At 62.1% G+C, this 22,722-nt stretch overlaps 1 protein-coding gene across 9 annotated transcripts in view; it reads left to right on the top strand.

Moving 5' to 3' along the window:
- Positions 1-1,349: 1,349 nt before the first annotated feature.
- Positions 1,350-22,722, top strand: part of NFATC1 (nuclear factor of activated T cells 1) — a 95,109-nt gene continuing 73,736 nt past the window's right edge. Inside the window, exons 1-2 of one of the 9 annotated variants that reach the window (XM_077873011.1) lie at positions 1,350-1,718; positions 14,483-15,575. In XM_077873011.1, coding sequence (XP_077729137.1) covers positions 1,592-1,718; positions 14,483-15,575 — 1,220 coding nt within the window. In that variant the 5' untranslated portion in view covers positions 1,350-1,591. Of the gene's footprint in view, positions 1,719-5,604; positions 5,813-14,482; positions 15,576-22,722 lie in introns of those variants that run through there. The other 8 variants (XM_077873394.1, XM_077873306.1, XM_077873164.1 and 5 more) reach the window with 8 other exon arrangements.

The raw sequence follows: 22,722 nt of genomic DNA, 5'->3' as shown, positions 1-22,722 counted from the left end.
CACCCGCGGCGCGCGGCGGCCCCGCCCCTCCACGCCGCCCAGCCCAAGACGTGGGTGGAAAGACGGATTTCAGTTCTGTCCCTGGCGCGCTGGATACCCGCGTAGCCGGCGCTGGTGACGCGGGCACCGCTTCCGCTGGGCTCCGTCCTATTATTAATGTGGTTCCGATTCGCCAGCGCGCCTCAGCCGACGGGTCAAATGTTACCCCCCGCCCCGGGCCCGGGCCCCGGGCCGTGGGGGCATCCGGGGCATCCACCGGCGTCCTGCAGGCTCTCGGGTACCCGCGACAGACACAACTTCGCTTTTGGGGTTATTTGAAACCGCAATAGATTGATGACTTTTGCACCGCAGACACTTGAGCCGCCCTGACGCTCCGGCCCCTCACCCGAGGCCACCACGAAAACGTGGTCGGGTCCTGGCCGCCGAGCTGCGCAGACGAGACGCAGGCGGGTTGGCGGGGAGAGTGTAAAGTGAACCGGCGGGCGCTGGGGAGGCTTTCCCGAAACCCCTCCCCCGCCGCCTGGAAACCCCAGAGTCGCCCCCCCCCCCCCGCCTTCCCGGCCGGCGGCGGCTGCGCCCCTGCTCCTCCCCGACCCCCCCCGCGAGCGCAGGCAACAGGCAGGCTGGGGCGCTCCGGTATTTACGGAGTAAGAATGACAATAAGTCCACGTCCCGGGACTGCCGTGCAATCTGTTAGTAATTTAGCGGGATGGGAATTTCCTTTCTCGGGCCTGCCAGTGGAAGCGCTTTTCCAAATTTCCACAGCGGGGGAAGCCTGCGATTTTACATAATGACTTCAGCATGCGGGGCTCCTCGGCGGCCCTCGTCTCCGGCTCCCGGCCCCTCCCCCCAGCCGAGTGTGACTCCCTGAGGACGCGGCGGACCCCGGCGTCCCGGCCGGCCCGCGCTCCCTCTGCGCCCGGGTCGCACCCCGCGCGCCCCTGCCCTGCGCGCCCGCGCCCGCCCCCCCGCGCGCCCCCGCGCTCCGCGTGCGCCCCCGCCGCCCCCCGTGCGCCCCCAGCCCGCCCCCCGTGCGCCCAGCGGCCTGGAGCGGGGCGAGCAGCGGCCTGGAGCGGGGAGGGCCGGCGCTCGGAGACTTTTCCTCCGGGCCCTGCGCTGGCTCGGGCGGGGGCGTGATGTCACGGCAGGGAGGGGGCGCGGGAGCGGCCGGGCCGGCGGGGAGGCGGGGAGGTGTTTTCCAGCTTTAAAAAGGCAGGAGGCAGAGCGCGGCCCTGCGTCAGAGCGAGACTTGGAGGACTCCAAACTCGCCGGCACAGTCGCCGCGCCGGATCCCGCGGCCGGGCGAGGGCACCGGGGCGCGGGAGCGCACCCTTCCGAGCCCCGCCACCCGCCAGCAAGCCCGGGCCCCAGGCGCAGCCGGGCCACCCGCGCGCACGCCCCCCTGGATGACACTTCTCCGGGGCGCGCGGTGCTGAGCCGGGCCGGGCGCGCGTCCGCCGGGGCAGAGGTCTGCGTTCCCGGGAGAGCCGGCCGGGGCGGCGGCGCCGAGCGCCCGCTCTCCCGCTCTCCCGCTCTCCCGCGCTCCCGCTCTCCTGCGCTCCCGCCCCCCGCCGCCGCCGCCGCCGCGTGGATGCCAAGTACCAGTTTTCCAGTCCTTTCCAAGTTTCCACTCGGGCCTCCGGCTGCAGTCTGCGGGAGCGGAGAAAGTTTGGGGCCCGCGCCGCCCTCCGGCGGCAGCATGAAGTCGGCGGAGGAAGGTAAGCCGGCGGGTCGCCCCTACCCGGGCCCCCGCGGGTGCCGGGCCGGGGCGGGGGGGGGGGGCGAGCGGGCCCGGCCGGGGTCCGCCGCCGGGAGGGGTCCGCCGTGGCGAGGGGCGCGCGCGGCACCAACCGGGGAGCGGGGTCCCCCTGGTGTTCCCCGGAGCAGCCCCGGTTCCCAGCGCTCCCTCCTGCCAATAGGTGTCTCCTCTCCCCAGCGCTGCGCGCAGCCCGGCGGCGGACCGTGGCACAGGCTCAGCTCAGGCGCGGGCGGCCGGGACCGGGTGAGGGTAGGGCTCGCTCCACGGTGTCGGTGGGCTCTTTGGGAACGGAGGTGGCCGGTTTCTTCCCCAGTGGGGCAAGGCCACCAGGCGGCTTAGGAGACCAGCCCAGGACGTGAGGTGGGGTCTGCGCCCTTCCCCGCCCCCGCCCCCACCCCACCCCCACCCCGGCGCCGTCATGCTGGTAGCTCGGCCGGCAGAACTCTGGGGCATCGGATGCACAGTGTGGACACAGCCCCTAATTCAATCCATTTTGCAATCTTGCAGCCGGGAGTTGAGTTCAGCTGTAGAAAGTGGCTCAGGACAGTGTGAAAGGGACCCTCGAGTTTCAAGCCGCTTGTTTGTGGTCCCAAAGGTGCCTAAGTGTATGTCCCGAAAACACTCCTGCCTCCGAGTCTGGCCAACGGCCCCGCACGCCTGCCCTCCGCCCTACAGGAGCCAGCACCTGGCCCTGCGGCCTGGAGCTCCTGACGGGGGTGCTCCTGCAGGTGTCTGAGGACAGGCTCCAGCAGGGGCCACCAGCACCCTGAGTAGGGATCAGAACAGCAGATGTGCCCGGGAAATGGGGAGACAACTTCCCAAACACCTCATCAGCTCCCAAGTATTTTTTTAAATTATTTTAGCAAAGTTGGCAAAGATGCCAGCGTGTAGTGGGGATTCCTCTTTTTATAAGGGCAGACGTCCTTCCAGCACCGTCCCCGGTGGCACCATCCCCTTAGTGGGCCCATGGCCACAGAGCCGCATCCTCCAAGGACTGGCAGCTTTGGGGAGGTACTTGTTGGTGACCCAGATGAGCCCCAGGCAGTACCCTTGATAGAGGGTGCTCAGCCATTTCCTCTGTGTTTTGTATCAGTGAGGGAGGAGGTATGTTTCTCCATCTCATCCCAGTTCAGGAAATATTTCAACATAAGCATCAGGGAGTATTTATGGGACAAGTTCCTGCTGTTAGAGCAATTTTTTAAAAGTGCGCCAAGGGTTTGGTCTTAACTTCTTGGGCACCTTTTTCAAAGTCTGTGCACATGTATTTTTTTTTTAACACTGCCTTTAAAAAAATGCGGGTCTTTCAAAGCTCAAATGTCTACTTGAAGAGTCAGTGGTCCATCCCGGAACAATCTTTTTTTTACAAGTAGAAACCCCATCTCTGGGCTGGTGCTGATTCTTCCTGCTTCCTCCTGGTGAGAGTGCGTTGGAAAGGGCCTCTGGGAAGAGGGAGCAGGCCAGGTGCAGTGGTGCCTGGAGACTACGAGGTGACTGGGGGGTATTTCACAGAAGGCTGCCACTAGGCAGCCAGAGAGTGTGATGGAGCTCTTGGCGCAGCCAGGCTGAGGGGATGGGAGACACGGCCTCCTGCAGGTCAGCGCCTGCCTCACTGGGTGTCGGGGGACATGATGTGTCCTCTCCCTGAGGCCTGACTAAGGCATCAGCTGCCCGCGTGAGAGTCTGCGAGATTCCCCGGCACTTCCCTGTGGTTTAATGAGCATCTGGGTTGAAGCTCATTAGCCACTGTTGTTTCTGAAGGCTCTGTGCCTGTTTTTCCGCGTGGAGAATGCAGAGAAATGCAAGGCCTCAATCATAGCCACCCAGCCACCCACTCCAGGGTTGCTCCACACAGAAGGCCCGCGGGCTCTCCAGAGCAGAACAAAGCTCACTCTGTTCTCCCAACACTTAACTTCGTAGCCTTGTTCCCTAATCCAGATTAGAAGAGGCCCTGCTTTATCACACCCTGGGTTGGAGCCCTGTGCACCGTGAACACCCGCAGCCGCTAGGAGGAAGCGCCAAGCTAAACATTTCCATCAGGACAGGAGTGTCTGCTGAATTGGCAAATAGCTCTGAACCATTTACCAGTTGAAAGGCACGGGGTGGGGTGGGGGTGGGGGGTAAGAGGAGCTTTTATAAAACTGGCCTGGCCATCTGGCTCCTGTGCTGAGGGATCTGAAAGTAGGTGGGGGACAGAGCGGGCCTGGGCCTCGTCCCCGTCCCGCCCCGGCCAGGTGGGAACTAAGTGGACACCTGCATGCGGAAGTGCACACCCGCTCTCTCGAACCCTCAAACGAAAAGCTGGCGACTAAACTACCTGAGGGCCCATATAAATTTTTGGTGGGGATGAGAGGTGGCAGCGGGGAAAACAACTGGAAAAAGAAAATGAAATGTTGCTTCTCAATAGAAGCAGACTTCGTTTGCCCAAAGGTCAGCAAAAAAAGCTAAGTTAAAACACAACAACCCTCCAACATCCATGTCAAAGTGAGGACTATTATTAGAAACTAAATCAGGCCAAAGTGAACCATAGTTTATCACTGGAGAAAACCAGCCATCTGAAAAGGGGCAGGGGAGACAAGCCTGGGGTGGAGGCACGTGACTTGCAGGTTATTTGCTTGAGGAGGGGGAAGCAGCGCCTGTGGGGCCAGAGGGCCTGCAGGGCAGAGAGGGCAGTGGTGGTAAGCGGCAGACTTGCAGACACCAGCTCAGGGCACTCCCTTCTCTCCATGGGAGTTCCCTCCACGGGTGGATCTCAGAGTCCCATGAAGTCCCCTGCAGGTCCACACACGGGGACAGTCAGAGCAGACAGCTGGGAGAGAGGACACACAGTGCCCACATGTCTCTTGCCTTCCATGTGCGGTGGCCACACTGCCCGGCAGCCCAGCCTGGGATCCAGAGCCCCCTGCTCTCAGCTGTGCAGCTCTGGGTGGACTCCAGGGAGCAGGATGAGTGAGCAGAGGTACCACGGAGGAGAAATGGCGGCAGGTGGCTGCTGGCCTGTAGGGAAGACGGTAGAGCACAAAGGGGCTGCGGTCAGCTGGTCACTATGGGCAGTCAGAGCAGGGGGGAGCACTCAGGATAGGGGGGCTGCACTTTCCCAGCGACAGGGAGGAAAGTGGCCTTCCGGCGGGGCGGCGGGAGCAGAGCAGCCAGGGAAGCAGGCCCTGCTGTCCCTGCACTGCCAGTCGGCCTTGGGCTGGGCGCACCGCCTTGGGCGGTCGTGCATGTTGTAGACTCCGGCAGGGACCCAGACGCTACATCCTTACCCCAGGGAGGCTCTCGGTTTGGGAGCTTTTTAAAGAACTTTTACAGAAACTCAGTGGGCCGACTCTCTGGGACCTTGTCGTGGTCTTTGCGCCGCATGGTGTCCCGGGCCGCAGGGCCAGCGAGGGTCCCCGCCGCGGGCTCTTGGCCCGCCCCCGCCTCCCCCGGCAGCCTGGGTGCACGCGGACCCCGCCCCGCCCCGCCCCCGCCCCCTCCCCGACCGGGGCGCACAGGGTCCCCCACCCTCTCCGCCGACCGCGGGGCGCACGCGGGCCCCACCCTCTCCCCAGGCCGCGGCGCGCACAGGACCCCCGGGCGCGGGCGGGGAGCGGGGGACACGGGAGGGCCGCGTGCGCCCGGGCTGCCCGGGGAGTTTATTTAAAACTCGGAAGCCGCGGCCGGCGAGGGCTTGTTTATGTCAACCCGGAAACACTGGGGGGGGGGGGCGGGGGCGGGGGAGGGGCGGGGGCGGGAGTCACGTTACCCCGGGACGCGGCCCGGCGCCCGGCGCAGCGGAGCCCGCGGCGGCGCAACCACAGGTGCCCGCGGCCGGGGCCACGCTCTGGGCCCCGACCCCGACCCCGGCCCCGGCCCCGGCCCCGGCCCCCGGACTAGGCCAGGACCCGGGCTGACCCGGCCGGACCTCGACCCCGCGCCCTGCACCCCGCCCCCTCCGCTGACCCCAGCCCCCCGCCCATCCCAGCATGACGGGGCTGGAGCAGGACCAGGAGTTCGACTTCGACTTCCTTTTCGAGTTTAACCAGAGCGACGAGGGCACCGCCGCTGCCCCAGGTGGGTCCGCGGGGGGCCTGGGGCCGGGAGGGGCCGGCGAGGGGTGCAGGGCCCTCGGGATGCGGGGCTCCGGGGGTGCGGGCCACGGAGGTGCAAGGGGCAGGTAAAGGGGCCCCCCAGGTCAGGGGTTTCAGGGGCGTGTTGGGTTGGGGTGCAGGGCTGGGGGTGTGCAGGGTGAGGGGCACAGGGCCCCGGGGACAGGACTGGGGGGGTGCAGGGACTCTGGGGTACAGGATTGGGGGGTGCAGGGACCCCAGGGAGGGTGGTACAGGGCCAAGAGCACAGTTCTGAGGTGCAGGGTGGTTGGAGTGCAGGAACCCCCAGGGGTGCAGGGTCAAAGGATGCAGGGGCCTGGGGTGTAGGGCTCCAGGGGTGCAGGGTATGGGGTGCAGGGCTGGGGGCATGCAGGCTGGGGGGGTACAGGACTCGGGGGGTGCAAGGGCCCTGGTGGTACAGGACTCGGGGGGTGCAGGAGCCCTGGTGGTATAGGACTGGGGGTGTGCAGGGACCCCGGGGGTACAGGACTGGGGGGGTGCAGGGGCTCGGGGAGGGGTACAAGGCCAAGAGCACAGTTCTGAGGTGCAGGGTTGGGGGGTACAGAGGAGGAGTGTTGGATTGGGGTGCAGGAGCCCCAGGGGTAGAGTCAGGGGATGTAGAGGCCTGGGGTGTAGAGCTCCAGGGGTACAGGGTATGGGGTACAGGGCCCCAGAGGATACATGACCAAGAGTATGGTTCAGAGGTGTGTTGTCAGGGTGCAGAGGGGTGGGGGGTGTTAGGTTGGGGTGCAGGGGCCTGGGGCATAGGATCAGGGATGCAGCCCACCCTCAAGAGCGCAAGGGGTCTGGGCCTGGGGTGGGCAGGAACCAGAGTGAAGTCAGAGGGGCTGGCGTGGAGGCGGGGGAGAGGGGGGCAGTGCCCCTGCTGACAGGGGTGCAGGGTAGGGAGCAGGGGTGGGGGTGGCCAGGGCTCAGGGGTGGGGTGTGTGGAGCGCCCCCTGTGGCAGGGCGGGGGGGGGGGGGGGGGGGGGGGAGGGGCGGGCTGGAGTGGCAGTGTGCTGCTTACGCCTGGCCACAGGAGTGTCCAAGGCCTGGGACTTGGCGGCCACAGCGGGACAGGTGGTGCTCAGCCGGCTGTGGCCAGAGGGCAGGGGCCAGGCCCCCCCAGACCTCCACTCCGCCCACCCCCTCCCAGACTCCCAGACGTAGCCCTCGGGGCGCACAGCCTTCTCTTTCATTTTCTCTTCTGTGCAAAAAGGTTTCCGTTAAACAAACAACTGTGGAAACCTTCAGCCCGCAGGAGTGGGTGCTCCCGCGTGGGGCTATGGCTCCTGGGGCACCGGCTGGCGGGCTGGGGGGGGCAGGGACCCCGCTGCAGGGCGCCCGGCCCCCACCCCGTCCTGCCCACGTGGCGCGCAGGGAGGAAGCTGACCGCAGCACACTTGGCACGCACGCGACCGCGTCTGTGATGATTGTATAATATTTTCCATGTCACTCACCACCCCTCTTTTAAAAACTGTAACGTCCTGTTCATTTTTAAAAAATAAACGTTCCAACCAGGCAGAGGCTGCCCGCACTCTGTTCTCTGTACCCCATCTTCGTCTTCTGGGGGGGTCCCCAGCCTCTGCGGTTGGCGGGAGCCCCGGTGATCGCTGGAAGGGGTCGGGAGCAGTGCTCTCTGAGGCCTTCTGGGCTCTCGCTTGGGTCCGGCCACCTGTGGTGCTGCTGGGGAGCCGGCCCTCACATCCTCATCCCTCGGGTTCCATCGATGAGCGGGTCTTTGAGGAGAGGCACGGGGCGAACATGGGGGCCGCGCGGCCGTGAAGGCCGGTCCTGGACGCTCGGGGCCTCGGCCATTTCCGGTCCTTGGGTGCTGCCCTGCTGGAAGGGGCTTCTGCGGCTGGGGTGCCCAGATCCGGGAGGGCCTCACCACCGCCATGTACCCCCCGAATTCAGCTCCAGTAACGTCCTGAGGGCTGCATTGGTGCCCCAGCCCTGCCCCCATAGGCACACGGCCCCAGACAGCCTCCTGCAGGAAGGCCTCCAGACTGCGCACCTGGGCCTCCGCCCGTACCAGGCTTGGGGGGAAGGGAGGCTACTGGCAGCGTGGAGGAGGATGAGCAGAGAGGGGGCTCTTTCCCGAGTCTTGTGCTAGAAGTGGCTAGAAAACATTCCTTTTTTAACATATTTTTGTGAGAGGTATTCGTGTTTTATTAAGATTATCTTTGAGAAGTGGTTTTAGGCTCGAGAGAGTCGAGAGGAAGATAGGCGAACTCCCCGAGACCCCCTGCCCTGTCCCTAACACCTGCGCAGGGTAAGGCACCTGTTCCTGCCCGACTCGTCTTTATCACCCACAGGCCATGGTGCACATTCGGGCTCGCCCAGGGCCGCCCGCGCATGCTGCGGGATTGCACACGTGTATGGTCGCATGCCCGTCCCTGGGTCACACGGGGTCTGCGTGCTGCCCTGGACCCTCCGTGACCCCCACCCCCCGTCCTCCTCACCCTGCCAGCTCCAGCCACCCCAGGTCTGCACCATCTCCACAGTTCTGCCTTTCCCAGAACGTCCTGGGGTCAGGGTCACCTTCCTCTTGGCCACGTGCCCTCAGGATCCCTCCGCGTCACCTCAGGGCCCGTGGGCTTCCTGCTGAGGGCTGACTGTGTCTCCAGGGCAGACAGACCGGGTTTATGGACCTGCCATCTGCTGGGGGCACCTGGGGTTGCTGCCAGGTTTTGACGAGGAGCGAAGCCCCCTGTTCGTGTTCGTAGTGTTTGTAACCGCGTCGTGTCACTAGATATGAGGTGATCAGTTGGGTTCTCCAGCCTTTCAGGGGATGGAAAGGGCTTCACGTTGTTTCTGGAACGAGCCTGGGTATGAACAAGTGACCGAGTGCCTGTGAGTTGGGCCGGGAGGCAGGGTAACAGCCTCATACGTGGCGGCGCAGGGATGCGGACCGACCCCCGCCCACAGCCTGCGAGCTCCCGGGCTCCGCAGCGCCCACCCGCTTGGGGACTGGAGGTCCCTCTTCCCTGAGGGCCCGCCGGGCGTGGTGCTGACCGTGCTTCACGCACAACTGGCCGGCCGCAGGGCTGGACACGAGGTTGTGTGGGGTCCCGCGGCCTCCTTGTGTCCCCAAGGCCGTGGGCCCGTCCCCGAGCCGCGAGCAGGCACCCGGAAGCCGTCCCGGGGCTCTCAGGAAATAGCCGCCTGCGGTGGTGGCCGGGAGGCGGGCGTGGCCCCGCTTCCCACAGGCTGGGGCTCCGGCTCCTCGGCTCCTCGGCTCCTGGCTCCTGGCTCGGCTGTCTGCTCTGCTGTCGTCGCCCTGGCAACTCGGAGGAAGTTGGCGGGGCCTCAGGTGGGAGCTGGACGCCGGGGCTGGACGTCGGGGCCGCAGGCAGCACCTCAGGGCCACAAGAAAGGGCTCGTCTCTGGAGGGACTTTGTCCACGCTCAGCACTGGGACGGTGACAGGGGAACCAGGGTGTCCGGGCAGGAGCTCAGGGGCCGCGCTCGGCCTGCGGGGCCTCCGTCCTCTGCGGTTTGTCCCAGGGTTCCAGGCCTGTTCCACCTGGCGGTTATTGTCCCAGGACGCATTAGTCCTGTGTCCTCGTCTGAGTGACACGGTCGCTGAAGACACGCAGATGTTTAATTCCTTAAAAAAATGAGGGTGGCGGCCTGAGGTGACAAATCGTGTGCAGGGGCCGTGGGGACACCCCCAGGGGTGGTGGGAGTGGGTGCCATGGGGACACCCCGAGGGCACCAGGCTGGACCCAGGGCCCTACGAGAGGTAGGTGTGCCTGTTTGTGGGCCGGGCAGTGGGGGTGCTGCCGAGAGGGGCCGTTCTCAGGCCGCAGGTTTCTTGTCCAACGCAGGTCGATGGGCAGCCCCAGCCCCGTGGACTGAGCGCCCCTGGGTGCTGCGCATATACGGCGCCCGCAGCGAGCTCCAGGCCTGGAGTGTGTTTCAAGTTGTGGTTTTGTTTTGTTTCCACTCCCTGGGAAATGACCATCCCACTGCCTGGTGGCTCTCGGTGCCCCCGGCAAGGATGGACCGGCTGTCGTGGCTCCTGGGCTTCAATGTCCAGCTTTGTGTCTGTGGTTCGAGGCCAGCACGTGCCCCAGAGGAGAGGCTGGGTGGGACCGGCTCAGTGGGTGGACCCGAAGGGAGCTCACCTGGTGCACCTGCTGGTATGAGTGGAACAGTGTGGGGAGGCCCAGGCACTGTCAGTGCCAGGAGAAAGGATGCGGGTATACCTTCTCCTAGTTGATGAGAAATGACAAAATTGGTTCTGAAATAAATTTTCTGAGAACGAGATGAAACCCTTGTGCCAAGTGTGCTGTGAATTAGCCCAAGGGATGCCAAGGGGTAGCGGCCTAGGTGCTACCTGCATCCTGTGTCCCCGAAGTGCCCATCCTCGTGGCCCCAGGCGCCTTGCCCGGGTAGACATCTGGGAACCAAGACATGCAGGTTGTGTTTTCAGGGGGATGAACAGGATTTAGTATCGTCCATGCAGGAAACCTTTGGAGTAATGCTCGCTGAGGTCAGGGCAGTTTCTCTTGTACTCGCCTCTCAGGGACAGTCCTCGGCCCTCAGCCCTCGGCCTGGCAAGCAGCCGTCCCGAGGAGCGTGACCCTCATGGACGCTGAGTGTTTTCCAGCTCCTGGTAGGACGGAAGTCAGCCGGAGCATCTCAGGACTGTTAGGGAAGGTACCGGAAATCAAATCATTCCATGTGAGTGTGGTGCTTCCCATAGTGAAAGGTTTTGGATTTGAAAACAGTTTAGGTGGTTAATGAAACCAAACCAGTTGCGGGGGGGGGGGGGGGAGTGGAAGGAGCCCTCCCCCTGCCCCCTCCCATAGCGCCCAGGCCCAGGGCCGAGCTGGGATGTCCCCGTGCACGTGTGTTTGTTCTAGAACATGGACCTTTATCACTCGACAGCCCCCGTCGTTTGTAGTGAAGTTCAGGCATTTAAGGCTTTCAGTTTGTAATTTGTTTAATTAAGGAAAAGTCATGCTTTAGGTGGGTTTTTTGTTTTTAAATAGAAGCTTTATGTTTTTTTTTTCTTGTCTCCTGGAATCGTGATTATTGACAGACTGGTTTATGTCAGGGCCGTGTCAGGATCCTCTGGGTGTCAGAGCCCTTCTTCTCATGCACCCTGCCTCTTCCAGACCCCAGGTCAGACCTGCCTCAGTCTGCCAGTCCCCCAGGCCCCCCCCCCACCAGCCTCAGCGCCCTGAGCAGTCAGCCTCAGGTCGGGGCACCCGGAGCGTGGCGGGGGGGCGGGGGAAGGGGAGAGGCCCCCAGACCTACCTCATTGACTCTGCGAGGATTTGTTTTCCAAATCTTGAGATTACCTTCCTGCCAACAATCGTTACTGGACCCATGGGGTCAGCTCGCGCTCTCCCTCTCTCTCACGCTCTTGCTATCTCTCTCTCTCTCCTGATTATCAGTTCTTCAACCAGCTCCCACTCCCAGCGCAGGGCTCAAACTCCCGACCCCGAGATCAAGAGCTGCAGGCTCTTCTGACAGAGCAAGCCAGGTGCCCCATCTCTTAAAACAAGTTGTAGACACCTGTGATACCAACTGGGCCGGGACACAGGGGTGGCCCAGGGACGTCCTGGACTCCTCGCAGGCAGGGCCTGTGACACGCTCTAACCCTTGTGATGGTGCCTGACATTCCTGTCAACCTTGACTGCGAGCTTTCATGCCACAGGTGATTTCTGTCTGAGAGGGAAGCTTGCTGCTGGCGAGAGGCTAGGTCATGTGCGTCTCTCTGTGTGCTCCGCCCCGGACCATGTTCCCCACCAGCATGGGCCAGGCCCAGGGCCCTCATGCATCTGGGAGCGTTTGGCCCGGTTGTCCCTGTGGTGAGGACGTCGCCACCTCCAGTTCGGGCCTGGGGGGCAGTTAGGCCTGAGCCCACAGGTCGGCCACTCGCTTCCTTGCTTCCTCATGGCTGCTTGGAGACACGCTCAGAGAAAGGACCACCCCTGGTGTCCGTGGCACAGGGTTCTTGGGGCATGTCTCGCATGTCCACCCCCAGAGCCTAGGCAGAGCTGAGATGCGGGAGGTGGCACCCTGCTCCTTTCTCGGGGGCCCCAGAAAGTGCCCACCTGGATCAACGAGGGGCCAGCAGGGGGGTGATGGGTGCGTGGGGTGCGGACATGGAACCGGGGGGAGGGGGCAGCAACGACCCGGGGTCATGGATGCATAGGTGGAGCTGGAGATGGCCAGAGGGTGTGTGCAGCCTGTGCAGGTGCTTGGGCAGCGCGTGTCCTGGGTGCCACAGCACAGGGGGAGGCGGAGTCCACCGCCGGCGGTGAACCAGAAGCTGGGGTGGACGGGGGCCCCCCACTCTTTACACTGTGTGATTGTGTGACACAGTACATTTATGGGTTGAAGTCTAAGTGTGAAGATTGTGCCCACCTAAGCGTGCAAAACGAACTCTGTCAGTCATTTGACGGTGATGGTCGTTGTGCGCAGATGGGTACAGTGCGCACTCACCGACTCGCTCCCTGCGCTGGTCGAACAGGTCTACCTCCGCAGGTGTGTCATGGCCCCGTCCCGACATGTGTGCTTGTACACGTGTGTCTCATGCATGTGGAGGCACATGGAGACGTGTCATGTACATGTGCAGAAGTATGAATAATACAGGCAAAGTACCGTGCGTGTGGCTAAAGCGAGCCATCTGTTGAGGCAACTCTCAGACGGATCACGGGGGATGGTGATGAGCACTCACTCCCCTGTAGCTCCTGACGGATCCTGTGTGCCCCTCAGCCCTCTCCACCCTGCGGATCGCTTGGGGCACTCGCCTCCCCCCGCAGGCCTGGCCCCCACTGCCCCCTGGGTCCCCGTGGACCACTTCTGCTGGGGCACCTGTGCAGCAGCTTGGCAGGTCCAGCTGTGGGAGATGTGCCTTGGGAGGGGGGGCCTTGGGACCCGCAGCCCCCGCACTGCCTCTTCTGAGGATCCCTGACCTCCTCTGGGAACTTCCTTTTCTGGGTTTTTCACTCCTTGTTTGATTTTTACAAAGATTATAGCTTTAAACTTTTGGTTGCAGTTGTGTATTGAGGGTGTTGGTGAGCATGTAAGGGTGCGAAGAGGTGGTGGTAAGCGCCGGCAAGCATGGGAGGGGGTCCCAGGGGCAGGTCCCCCTGGGCCCAGCACCACCTCCTGTCCCAGGGAAATGGAAACAGGGGTGGGGGGGGTGGGGGAGGGTGCTGGGCCTTCCCAGCTCCTCACTGCACTCCATGGGAGCAGGTGGGCGGTGCTGACAGGACACGGGCCACGGGCCCCTGGGTGCATGAGCTGTAGGCTCATGCAGGCACAGCCATCCTGACGCAGCCCTTCCTGGGCAGGGCTCCCCAGGCCATCTGGTACTGGAGCCAAGCATCTGGAAGGCTGATGCCCTCGGCGGGGGTGGGGGTGGGGGGCTGTGCGCTCTTTGCAGCACCTGGGGGGCCTGGAGGAGCAGAGGCCATCCAGGGAGCACTCAGGTCTGGGGGCCCCCAAGCAGTAAAAACAGGGACTTGGTGATTCCAAGGACAGAGAGCCTGCACGACCAGGGAGTGGTCGAATGGCTCTTGGAAATAACGGCGGGCAGAGACCCCCTGTGTTTGGGGTGCTCAGCCCCTTTCTGTCCCCAAACATAGTGGAGTGTGAGCCCATACTTGGGGACCCTCATTGCCCGGCAGTGCTGGCGCGGGCAGGTTCCTGCCCAGAAGGGCAGCAGTGTCATGGGACTGGGGCCTCCCGCAGCGCACTAAACCAGGCCCGGTGTATGGTTTCCAGGCATGCACTTCCATTATTTAGAGACCTCGGAAGACTCCTCCCAGTGCACGGCACTGACGTACCAAGGTGTTATTAGGTGTCTTTTCAAATAGGAAATCTAGAAATGTGGCTTTTCTGGTAAAAATTCTAATTATGGCAGTAATGATTTTTTTTTAAACATACCTTATAGAGGTTATAATTAGCATGTAACGATTCTTAAATCTTGCTGTGCATTGATGTTCTAGGCTTTTTTTTTTTTTTTTTTTGAAACTGGGATCACTAGGCCATGAACTAGCATCAGAATTTACATGAGAGCGACCCCAAAACCTGTGCTTCTATCTGGTCCTTGAGGTGTTTTCTTTGTAGCAAGTGGTTAAGGCACCTTGTCAGTGATGAGGTTATTAAATCTCTTTAAATGTCCGGGTTCCTGTAGCTGGAACTCACCCATCCCTCTACCCGTCCACCCCTCCACCCACCCACTCACCCGTCTATCCACCCACGGGCCCATCCATCCGTCTGTCCACCTGTTTGTCAGGCACAGGCTTAGGCTCTGAAGACAGCCATGAAGGCAAGTACACTAAGGCAGGCAAAGTTAGTTTATCCTGGTCAGAGATGGTGGATGTCAGTGATGCTACGTGTTGAAGAAGAGATAACCCAGGGAGGATAACACCGGCTGCGGCTGGGGACTGAGATCTGGGCAGGCAGTCTTTGAGTAGAGGGAGGTCGGTGGGAGCCCGCGGCGGCGTGGGGGCGATGGGAGCCCGAGCACCAGCAGCAGGGGAGGGAGGGTGGACCAGGACAAGCTGGGACCCGCTGGCCTGTCGGTGCCGCTGGGCTCATGGAGCAGTGCGTGTCCTTTTTGGTGACTGGCCCCTCACGCCATCTTCCCTTCTGCCCGTTTGCAGAGCACTACAGTTATGCACCGTCGAGCATCAGCTCTGTTCTGCCTCCTGGCCCGGCTCACCCATCACTGCCAGCTCCGTGCCACGACCTGCAGACCTCGGGCCCGGGCATGCCAGCTCCTGCGGCCAGCCAGCCCCCGGGCTATGGTGGGGCTGTGGACACCGGGCCCTCCAGCTACTTCCTGTCCTCCGGCCACATCCGGCCCAATGGGGCCCCTGCCCTGGAGAGTCCTCGCATCGAGATCACCTCGTACCTGGGCATGCACCACAGTAACAGCCAGTTCTTCCACGACGTGGAGGTGGAAGACGTCCTTCCCAGCTCCAAGCGGCCCTCCTCCACAGCCACCCTGAACCTGCCCAACCTGGAGGCCTACCGGGACCCCTCGTGCCTCAGCCCGGCCAGCAGCCTGTCCTCACGCAGCTGCAACTCAGAGGCCTCATCCTATGAGTCTAACTTCTCCTACCCCTACGCGTCCCCACAGACGTCCCCATGGCAGTCGCCCTGTGTGTCCCCCAAGACCACGGACCCTGAGGAGGCTTTCCCCCGGGGCCTGGGGGCCTGCGGCCTGCTCAGCTCCCCCAGACACTCGCCCTCCACCTCGCCCCGCACCAGCATCACGGAGGAGAGCTGGTTGGGGGCCCGCACGTCCCGGCCCTCGTCCCCCTGCAACAAGAGGAAGTACGGCCTCAACGGCCGGCAGCTGTCCTGCTCCCCACACCACTCACCCACGCCGTCCCCGCACAGCTCACCACGGGTCAGCATCACTGATGACACCTGGCTGGGCAACAGCACGCAGTACACCAGCTCGGCCATCGTGGCTGCCATCAACGCCCTCACCACCGACAACAGCCTGGAGCTGGACGGCGTCCCTGTGAAGGCACGCAAGACCGCCCCAGACCACTGCCCCTCCGTGGCCCTCAAAGTGGAGCCAGCTGGTGAGGATCTGGGGACCACGCCGCCCACAGCCGAGTTCCTGCCCGAAGAGTTCACATCTTTCCAACATATCCGCAAGGGTGCCTTCTGTGACCAGTACCTGTCGGTGCCGCAGCACCCATACCAGTGGGCCAGGCCCAGGTCCCCAACGTCATTTGCCAGGTGAGCAGGGACGGAGCTTGCAGGGGGCCGCAGGGGGTGGAGGTCCCCACCAGGCTGCCAGGGGGGCCGCGTCGTTCTGGGGCCCCTGCCACCTGGGCGTGCTCAGGGCATCGCATCCCCTGGCTTTCGGGGCATCCTTCCCTCTGCCATCGTGTTGCGGCGTCCCCTCCTCGTGTGTGTGTCCAAACCTGCTGTCTCTGAGGACACCCTGAAGACCTGGTGTTCACCAGTAATGCCCTTGCAGGTCCTGTGTCCTAACTAGGCCATGTTCTCAGTGCTGGGGGAGGACTCCAGTGCGTGGATGAGGGGGGAACCCGTCGGCCCCTAATGAGGGCTCACATGCACATGCACGCAGGCTTCTGTTTGTTTTGTTTGTTTGTTTTTTAACAAAACCAAATGCCCCTCCTCCTGTGTTTGCCTCCACCGCTCAACTGCTTCCTTTGTCCCGCCTAATTGCTGCCACCAGCACACATGCAGATGGGGCCTCTGCTCAGCAATTCCCCTGGAGCGCAAACCCGGTCCCCGTGGGCAGCCCTGCCCGCGATCGCAGCACAACACGGCCACCCGGTCCCTGGGGATGGCACGCGCTCCCCGCTGGCTGACGATGGAGGGCTCATGCGGGCCCCGAGCGCCAGGCTTGGGTTGTTGTTTCTTTCCGGCGGAGTATGGCTGCTGCCCCTCCACCGGGTGCACTTATCCAGCCTACTGTTTTTATTTTTAACTAAACAGCTTTCCCAACAGGTGGGCCTCTAATGACCCCTGGCACAGGCTTTCTGCTCCAGGATTTTTATCAGGCATGAAAATGTGCCTCCCGTGGCAGGGTGCAGCCATGGCGTGTCGGCTGTGCCCCCCTCCCCCGGGACGCACACGCAGCTGCACACATGCTTCTGTGTGCTGTCGAGTGTCGTGGACTCGGCATTTGATTTCCCGGCCCTTTTTGTTGGTGGTGCCAATGGAAGCAGCTCCAGGAAATCAGCCCCACCGGTTCCCACTCAGGCACTCCCTACACCGTGTGCTGGGCTCCGCTCTGAGCTAGGGCATGCGATGCGGGGGCAGCAGCGGGGGTGGGGGGTGGTAGTTGAGTTGTAGTTTTGGGCAAAGCCAACTAAACCTTGTGAGAGTTTGTGGCAAAAAAAAAAAAAAAAAAAAAAAAACACGTGAGTCTGAGCAGTGGGCCGGTGAAGCCCCCTTTCTGGCAGAACAACATGTGTACTCAGAGCCACTTAAAAAAAAAACAAGCAGCACTGATTTTTCTTGACCTGTGTTAAGATGTGTCCACATCCCTGTCCCAACATCGACTTTCCATACTCAGCTCCGGAAGCTACTGTGCTCAGAGTTATCATCAAAACAAGTGTGTCTCACCCTCTGGCTCTAATTCATAAACGGGAACTTAAAAACCCATTTGGAGGCATTTAAAAAACTTAAAGATTTGTTTATGCCCTTATACTGTCTTTATAATTTTTTTAAAGATTTCATTTATTTATTAGAGCGAGAGAATAAGCAGGCAAACAGAAGGAGGGGCAGAGGGAGAGGGAGAAGCAGACCCCCCGCTGGGCAGGGAGCTCGTCCTGAGACTCGATCCCAGGACCCTGAAGTCATGACCTGAGCTGAAGGCTCCACTGACGGAGCCACCCAGGCACCCCCTCTCTTAATAATTTTCAAGTAAAAGTAAGAATATTCCTAAAGTAACTAACTACCTGACGCACACAGGCTGACGCAGTGCCGGTTATGACTGCCGGCGGTTTCATGGCCCATGAGGGCCGTGGTCACCCATACCAGGACCCCCTGGACTCCGGGGTCAAGACACAGGTTGTAAGGTGACCGTGGCCTGGGGAAAGTGTGACCGTGCCGGTCGCCCTGGGTGTTGGTCCACACTCGGGCTGCGTCGTGATGCCACAGGCCGGGCCGCTGTGGACACCAGTTTCCCACGGGCAGAGGTCATGGCGCTGGTGGGTTGGCCCCTTCCAAGGCCTGTCCCCGGGGCTTAGGGATGGCTGCTGTGTTTCTTCTCTGCTGCATCCGTGTCCAGAAGTCCCCTGCTGACAAGGACACTGTTACTGGGCCAGGGCCCACCTGGTGACCTCGCTCTAACTCGACCCGGCATCCACATACAGTCGCATTCGGAGGTCCCAGGTTTGAGACTCCAACCCTTGAATTTTGGCGACTCAGTTCAGCCCAAACCCCCAGCTTTGCATCCGCCAAGACGGCAGGATGCTTTCACAGCAGCCCCAGTACCACCTCCTCTGAGAGGCTCGCAGGGCGCCTGTGGGAACTCGGGTTCCCCTGGTGGTCCCAGGCCCTGGGTGCAGACCACAGGCGCCTGACTCCGCTCAGGGCTTTGGCAGCCGTTGCCTGGTCCTGGGGTCTCCCCGCGAGCTCCTGGGGGTCCGACATTCCTGTGCGCTCAGTGAACAAACAAAGCCCTAGGGCCCCCCGCTGCCTCAGGGGTTGGACGCTGACCTTTCCCCCTGTTTCGGTTCTGCACAAAATGTGTTTCCTGGTCCCTCGTGCCAGCGCCGCGCGGTCCTGTGTGCTGGTGCCCAGGGCAGCAGGGGCCCCGTGGGAGGGGCTGCCCCACCAGGCTTCCTGCCCCGTCCCGCCAGTGCCTGGGGCATCAGCAGGGTCTCCGGGTGCAGCCCCAGGGCCGGGTTTTTAACACCCTCTAAAACTGGGTGGAGACTTTGTCACAAACCTGCTGTTCCTGTCACTGGATGCACTTTGACATCCGTCCTACCGGGAAAAGGAGATGATTTTTAATGACAGTGTGCAGCGCTAGCCTTTCCCAGAACTTGGGGTGCTGTGGGGTCTTTTCCCTTTGGGGTCTTTTTGTCCACATGGCCTCACGGTGACCCCTCTGTGCAGGGCGTCCTATGGCCTGCAGCAATCAGAGAGGAAAGGTCACCCTTGCTGCAGCTAAAGACATAATGACAGCATTTGATAGGACTTCATAGTTCTATAGTTTAAATTTGTTTTAGAATTTAACAGGATGATACCTCTGTTCCTAAAGTGTGGGAAATGCACAGAAATCGCAGTGATGTACTGGAGTCACTACCCCGCCAAACCAGAGTCATAAGCTCTCTAGTTTAAGCGTTTTCAGAAAGGAGCTTTCTATGGTGATGATGATACACCAGTGGTAACAACCAGCTTCCCAGGTCAGTCTTCACCCCACTGCTGAGGCAGCTGGTGTGTGTTGGGGGGGGAGGCTGTGAGGCTGGGGGTGGGGGGTGGACCTGTGTGCAGGGGGGAGGCTGTGAGGCTGGGGGTGGGGGTGGGCGCGTGTGCAGGGGGAGGCTGGGGATGGGTGTGTGTGCAGGGAGGAGGTTGGGAGTCTGGGGGTGGACATGTGTGCAGCGGGAGGCTGTGAGGCTGGGGGTGGGCACATGTGCAGGGGGCGGCTGTGAGGCTGGGGGTGGGCACATGTGCACTGCTTGCCACAGGAGGACATGGTGAGAAAGCCTGAGCTCTGAATCCCTGCACAGGGACAGACGTCTCCTGCCCATGTGGCTCCTTCTGGCTCAGAGCTCATGGCTGAGCCTTGGGGGCCCTGAATGTGTCCTGACCTGATGGCTGTGGCTCAGTGAGTGGGCGTGGGAGGCAGGGAGGCCAGGAGGCTTCTTCTCAACCTCCCTGGTGCTTTTCCCAGGATGTGTGTGCAGGATGTGACCCCAGGTCTCCCTTTGACGTGAGGTTGTGAGCGTCCATTATTAACTGAGGAAGGAGCAAGGGACACGTCCTTGAGTGTTCCTGGGGACGGGAATAGCTTGAGTCCTGACATTAAGTCAAACCACTGAGATGGGAAACGTGGCTCCTTTCACAGACTGATCCAAGTGTGGGAATTACCATGGAGGCGGACCCGCACTGCCTCGGCCTGCTCACGCCCACCCTGTGTGCACAGGCGCCTGGCTGTGTCAGGAGCCCTGGCTGGGGGGACACGCCCGCAGATGTGGGGGGGTTGTGACCACAGACCCACCAGGGTGGGTGTCTACTCGGAGGCTTTCCTCTGAGGATAGCACATGGAAGGGGTGACACACAGGATTGGGCTGTTTAGCCTCAGGATGGGCAGTGCCCGGTGGGCCATCTCCCTTAGGCTGTGGGGCAGGTGTGTTTCCGGGTGAGGCCGCGGTCCCAAGAAAGCAAGGCAGGTAGAGACGTCCACATCTACACTGAAAGAGTAAGAAGCTCTGAGGCCCGTAGGGCCGTGGCCGAGAGCAGCCTAATCCCTGGAGGACTCTGGGCTCTGGGACCCGGTGGGCCAGGGCCCGCATGTTGGCCTGCCCTTCGTCCCAGGGCCCCGAGCTCCTCCTCTTCCAGGTGGGGGTGTGCATTCTCGTCAAGAGGGCGGTGGGTGTGGGGCCGTGGTGGGGCCACAGAGGACGTAGGGTGCAGTCACTGCCTCTCATGTCACTGGTGGAAAAGGGGCAAGGGCCACAGCAGGAGCATGGAGGCCCTGGGACCCCTTGGGGCTGGGGAGGCAGCCATGGGCACGGGGTTTCCTGTGGCTGCAGCACAGGGGCTCTGCCCCAACTGCAAGTGTCAGGGTCCCTGCAGCCTGGGGAGCAGGACCCTCACTTGGATGCATCCCCATAGATGATTTTGAGTCATATCCTGAACCACTGAGTTTGCTTTAAACTTCATGTTAGAAAAAGAACGGTTCTGACAAGTGAATATGCGGGCTTTGGTGCAGTCCCTGTGGGAACCACGTGGATCAGGTGACCTTGGTGCTATCTGGGCCGTCCCAGCGCCTGCGTGGAGGCTCGGCTTCACACCTCCTTTCTGCTCCGTACGGCTGCGTGGACTTGGAGTCTGAGCACCTGCATGTCCATGACCTGTCTGTGGCAGTGCTGTCTGCATGCAGGCCTGGGTGCTCCACAAGCTCACTGTGGGGGATGGGAGGCAGCGCTCAGGGCTCTGGAGGGCAGTTCTGGATGTGCAGGCTCCTGCCCCATGGGGGACAGCCGGTGGAGCAGTGCAGGGTCCCCCCGGGATGTCCCCCTCCGGCCACGCAGCCCCGCCTCGGCCCTGACCCCTGGTTCCCCACCGCCTGCCGCGTCTGCACATTCCAGGCCCTGGCGGAGGCCCGAGGTGACAACACGGTGGGGCACAGAGTGTCTTGGGTGAGGCTGGAGCCCGCCTGGGGTGAGCCTGGGTTTCTGGACAAAGAAGCTCCTGCTCCCTGTCTCACTGAGCCGCCCGCCCAATTGAACTGTAGGGAACGTCTGGGGTTCGTGCATCTAGCTGTAGGGAGGAGGGGTCTGCACTGTTCTGGAGGGCATAGGGCAGGCAGGGGGTGCCCCACCAAAGCTGCCCCTAGGGCTCCCAGGGATGAGGCACCGCACTGGGTCCATTCCCTAGTCCTGTCCCTGCAGCTCCTCCCCAAGGGGCGACCTGTGGCAAGATGGGAGGGGACCCCCAGGAACGGCAGGCCCTGGCGGGGAGGATGCACCCCGGGAACACCTGCTGAATCGCTGTCCAGAGCTCTGCCCTGGGTGGACCTGCCCGCGGCCTCCTGACACAACTCAGGGAAGTCCTCGCCGGGAGGGCTGACCTGTGGCCCAGAGCTGGGGGCTGCAGCCAGATGGGCCTGTGCAGGCTCCTGTGTGGTCCAGGCCCATCCCTGCCCGCAGCCTCGGTGCCCGCGCCCCCCGCCCCCACCCCGGCCTGATAACCGTGCCCATGACCCCTTGGAAAATGAACAAACAGCGGGCAGTGGGGGGAGGCCTTTGGCTGCAACCCTGAAAACCCACGGCGTTAGGATCGAGGTCACACCCTTTCCTTCAGGTGGGATTGTCGTTGGTTTGGGCAAGTCTGGGTCCTGCCAGGTTCGGAGTTTATGGCTTCAGCTGCTTTAGGAAAATAGGACTTGTAAAAGCCTTTACAACTTCCTTCTACGTGATAAGTCCACGTGGGCCTGGAAACCTCGGAAGCAAAGGGATTTTACCCAAACCCTTGACCCAGGAGACCTGCCTCCCCTCTGGGCTTTGGCCCCGGCCAGAAACCCTCACACTGGGGGTGATGGAGATCCCCACTCTGGCTTGTGTGGAAAATGAGCTTTCCAATGCATGGACACAGTGCCTTGGGAATCCCAGGACGGCCCTCGGCTGCAGGGCACAAGCTCTTCAGTTCAGAACAGCCACAGGGCTCGTGAGGAGCAAGAGAACGCTGAACCGTGGGAGGTTTACTGTGTCTTCAGTTCTGCTCCAGACGTTCAAGCTGCAGGTTAACGGGAAAAGCGAGCCGCACGCCCAGATGAGCAGGGCAACCAGGTCTGCGCTCTGCAGGGTGCCCACAAGGCTGGCGCTGGTGGCACACCTCCTCCTCCTCCTGTGGAGTACCATAGGCACCCCGGACCACAGTCCCCGGGTGGCCGTTGTGCAGCACAGCCCAGATGGCGCATCACCCCATGGCGTAGCTCAGGGCGCCCCTCAGAGTTATGGCTCCTTCCTAGACTGTAGTACCATTGGCCATCAGGGTCCTCCCGGACTGGGTCTCCCCCAATGTCCCCAAGGCATGCCGTGTCCTGCTCGCCTGTCCTGGGTATCCTCTGTTCTGTTTTGCTTTAGTTTCTGAAATTAGTGCTGAATCTGGACGTTTGCCAGAATTCTGGCTTCGTGTTTTGGCAAAATGGCACGTGCTGTCCCTTAGGAGGCAGGCGTTGGCAGCCCTCTACTGTCAGCAGTTGTCGTGGAGATGCCTTAAAGCAAGATGGAAGGTCTGGCCTGTGCGCTGCCTTGGTCCCTCTAGCCACAGGACTCCCAGGGTGCTAGCCACAGCCACCACTGCCCCATGGGACCCAGATGTCGGCTGAGGGCTTCTTGGGGGTCATCAGAGTCGTGTTGGCTTTGGGCTCCAGGGCGGACAGTTGCCCATGTCTCAGCACTTTTCCCAGTGGCCGGGCCCCCGGTCCCCTCACCCAGAGACATTGGAGGGAATTGCAGGCACCACGTGGTGACCAGCTCCATCCACAAGGCAGTCAGGGCAGCGCCTGCCACTGAGCACCTGTTAGTGGGTCGGTGTGTCAGATGTGAGGCGGGAAGGGTGTTTGTATGGCTCGGCACAGGTGTGTGACAGGGCCCAACCTGGCTAGCGCCAGTCCTAGGTGGCTTGGCCGGGCATGAACCGGCAGTCAGTGAGACCCTACGGCCATAGA

This window comes from Canis aureus, chromosome 1 (assembly GCF_053574225.1).
Source record: "Canis aureus isolate CA01 chromosome 1, VMU_Caureus_v.1.0, whole genome shotgun sequence".
NCBI lineage: Eukaryota > Metazoa > Chordata > Mammalia > Carnivora > Canidae > Canis > Canis aureus.
Note: the sequence above shows the minus strand (reverse complement) of the source record. Positions and strands in the feature narration are given on the sequence as shown.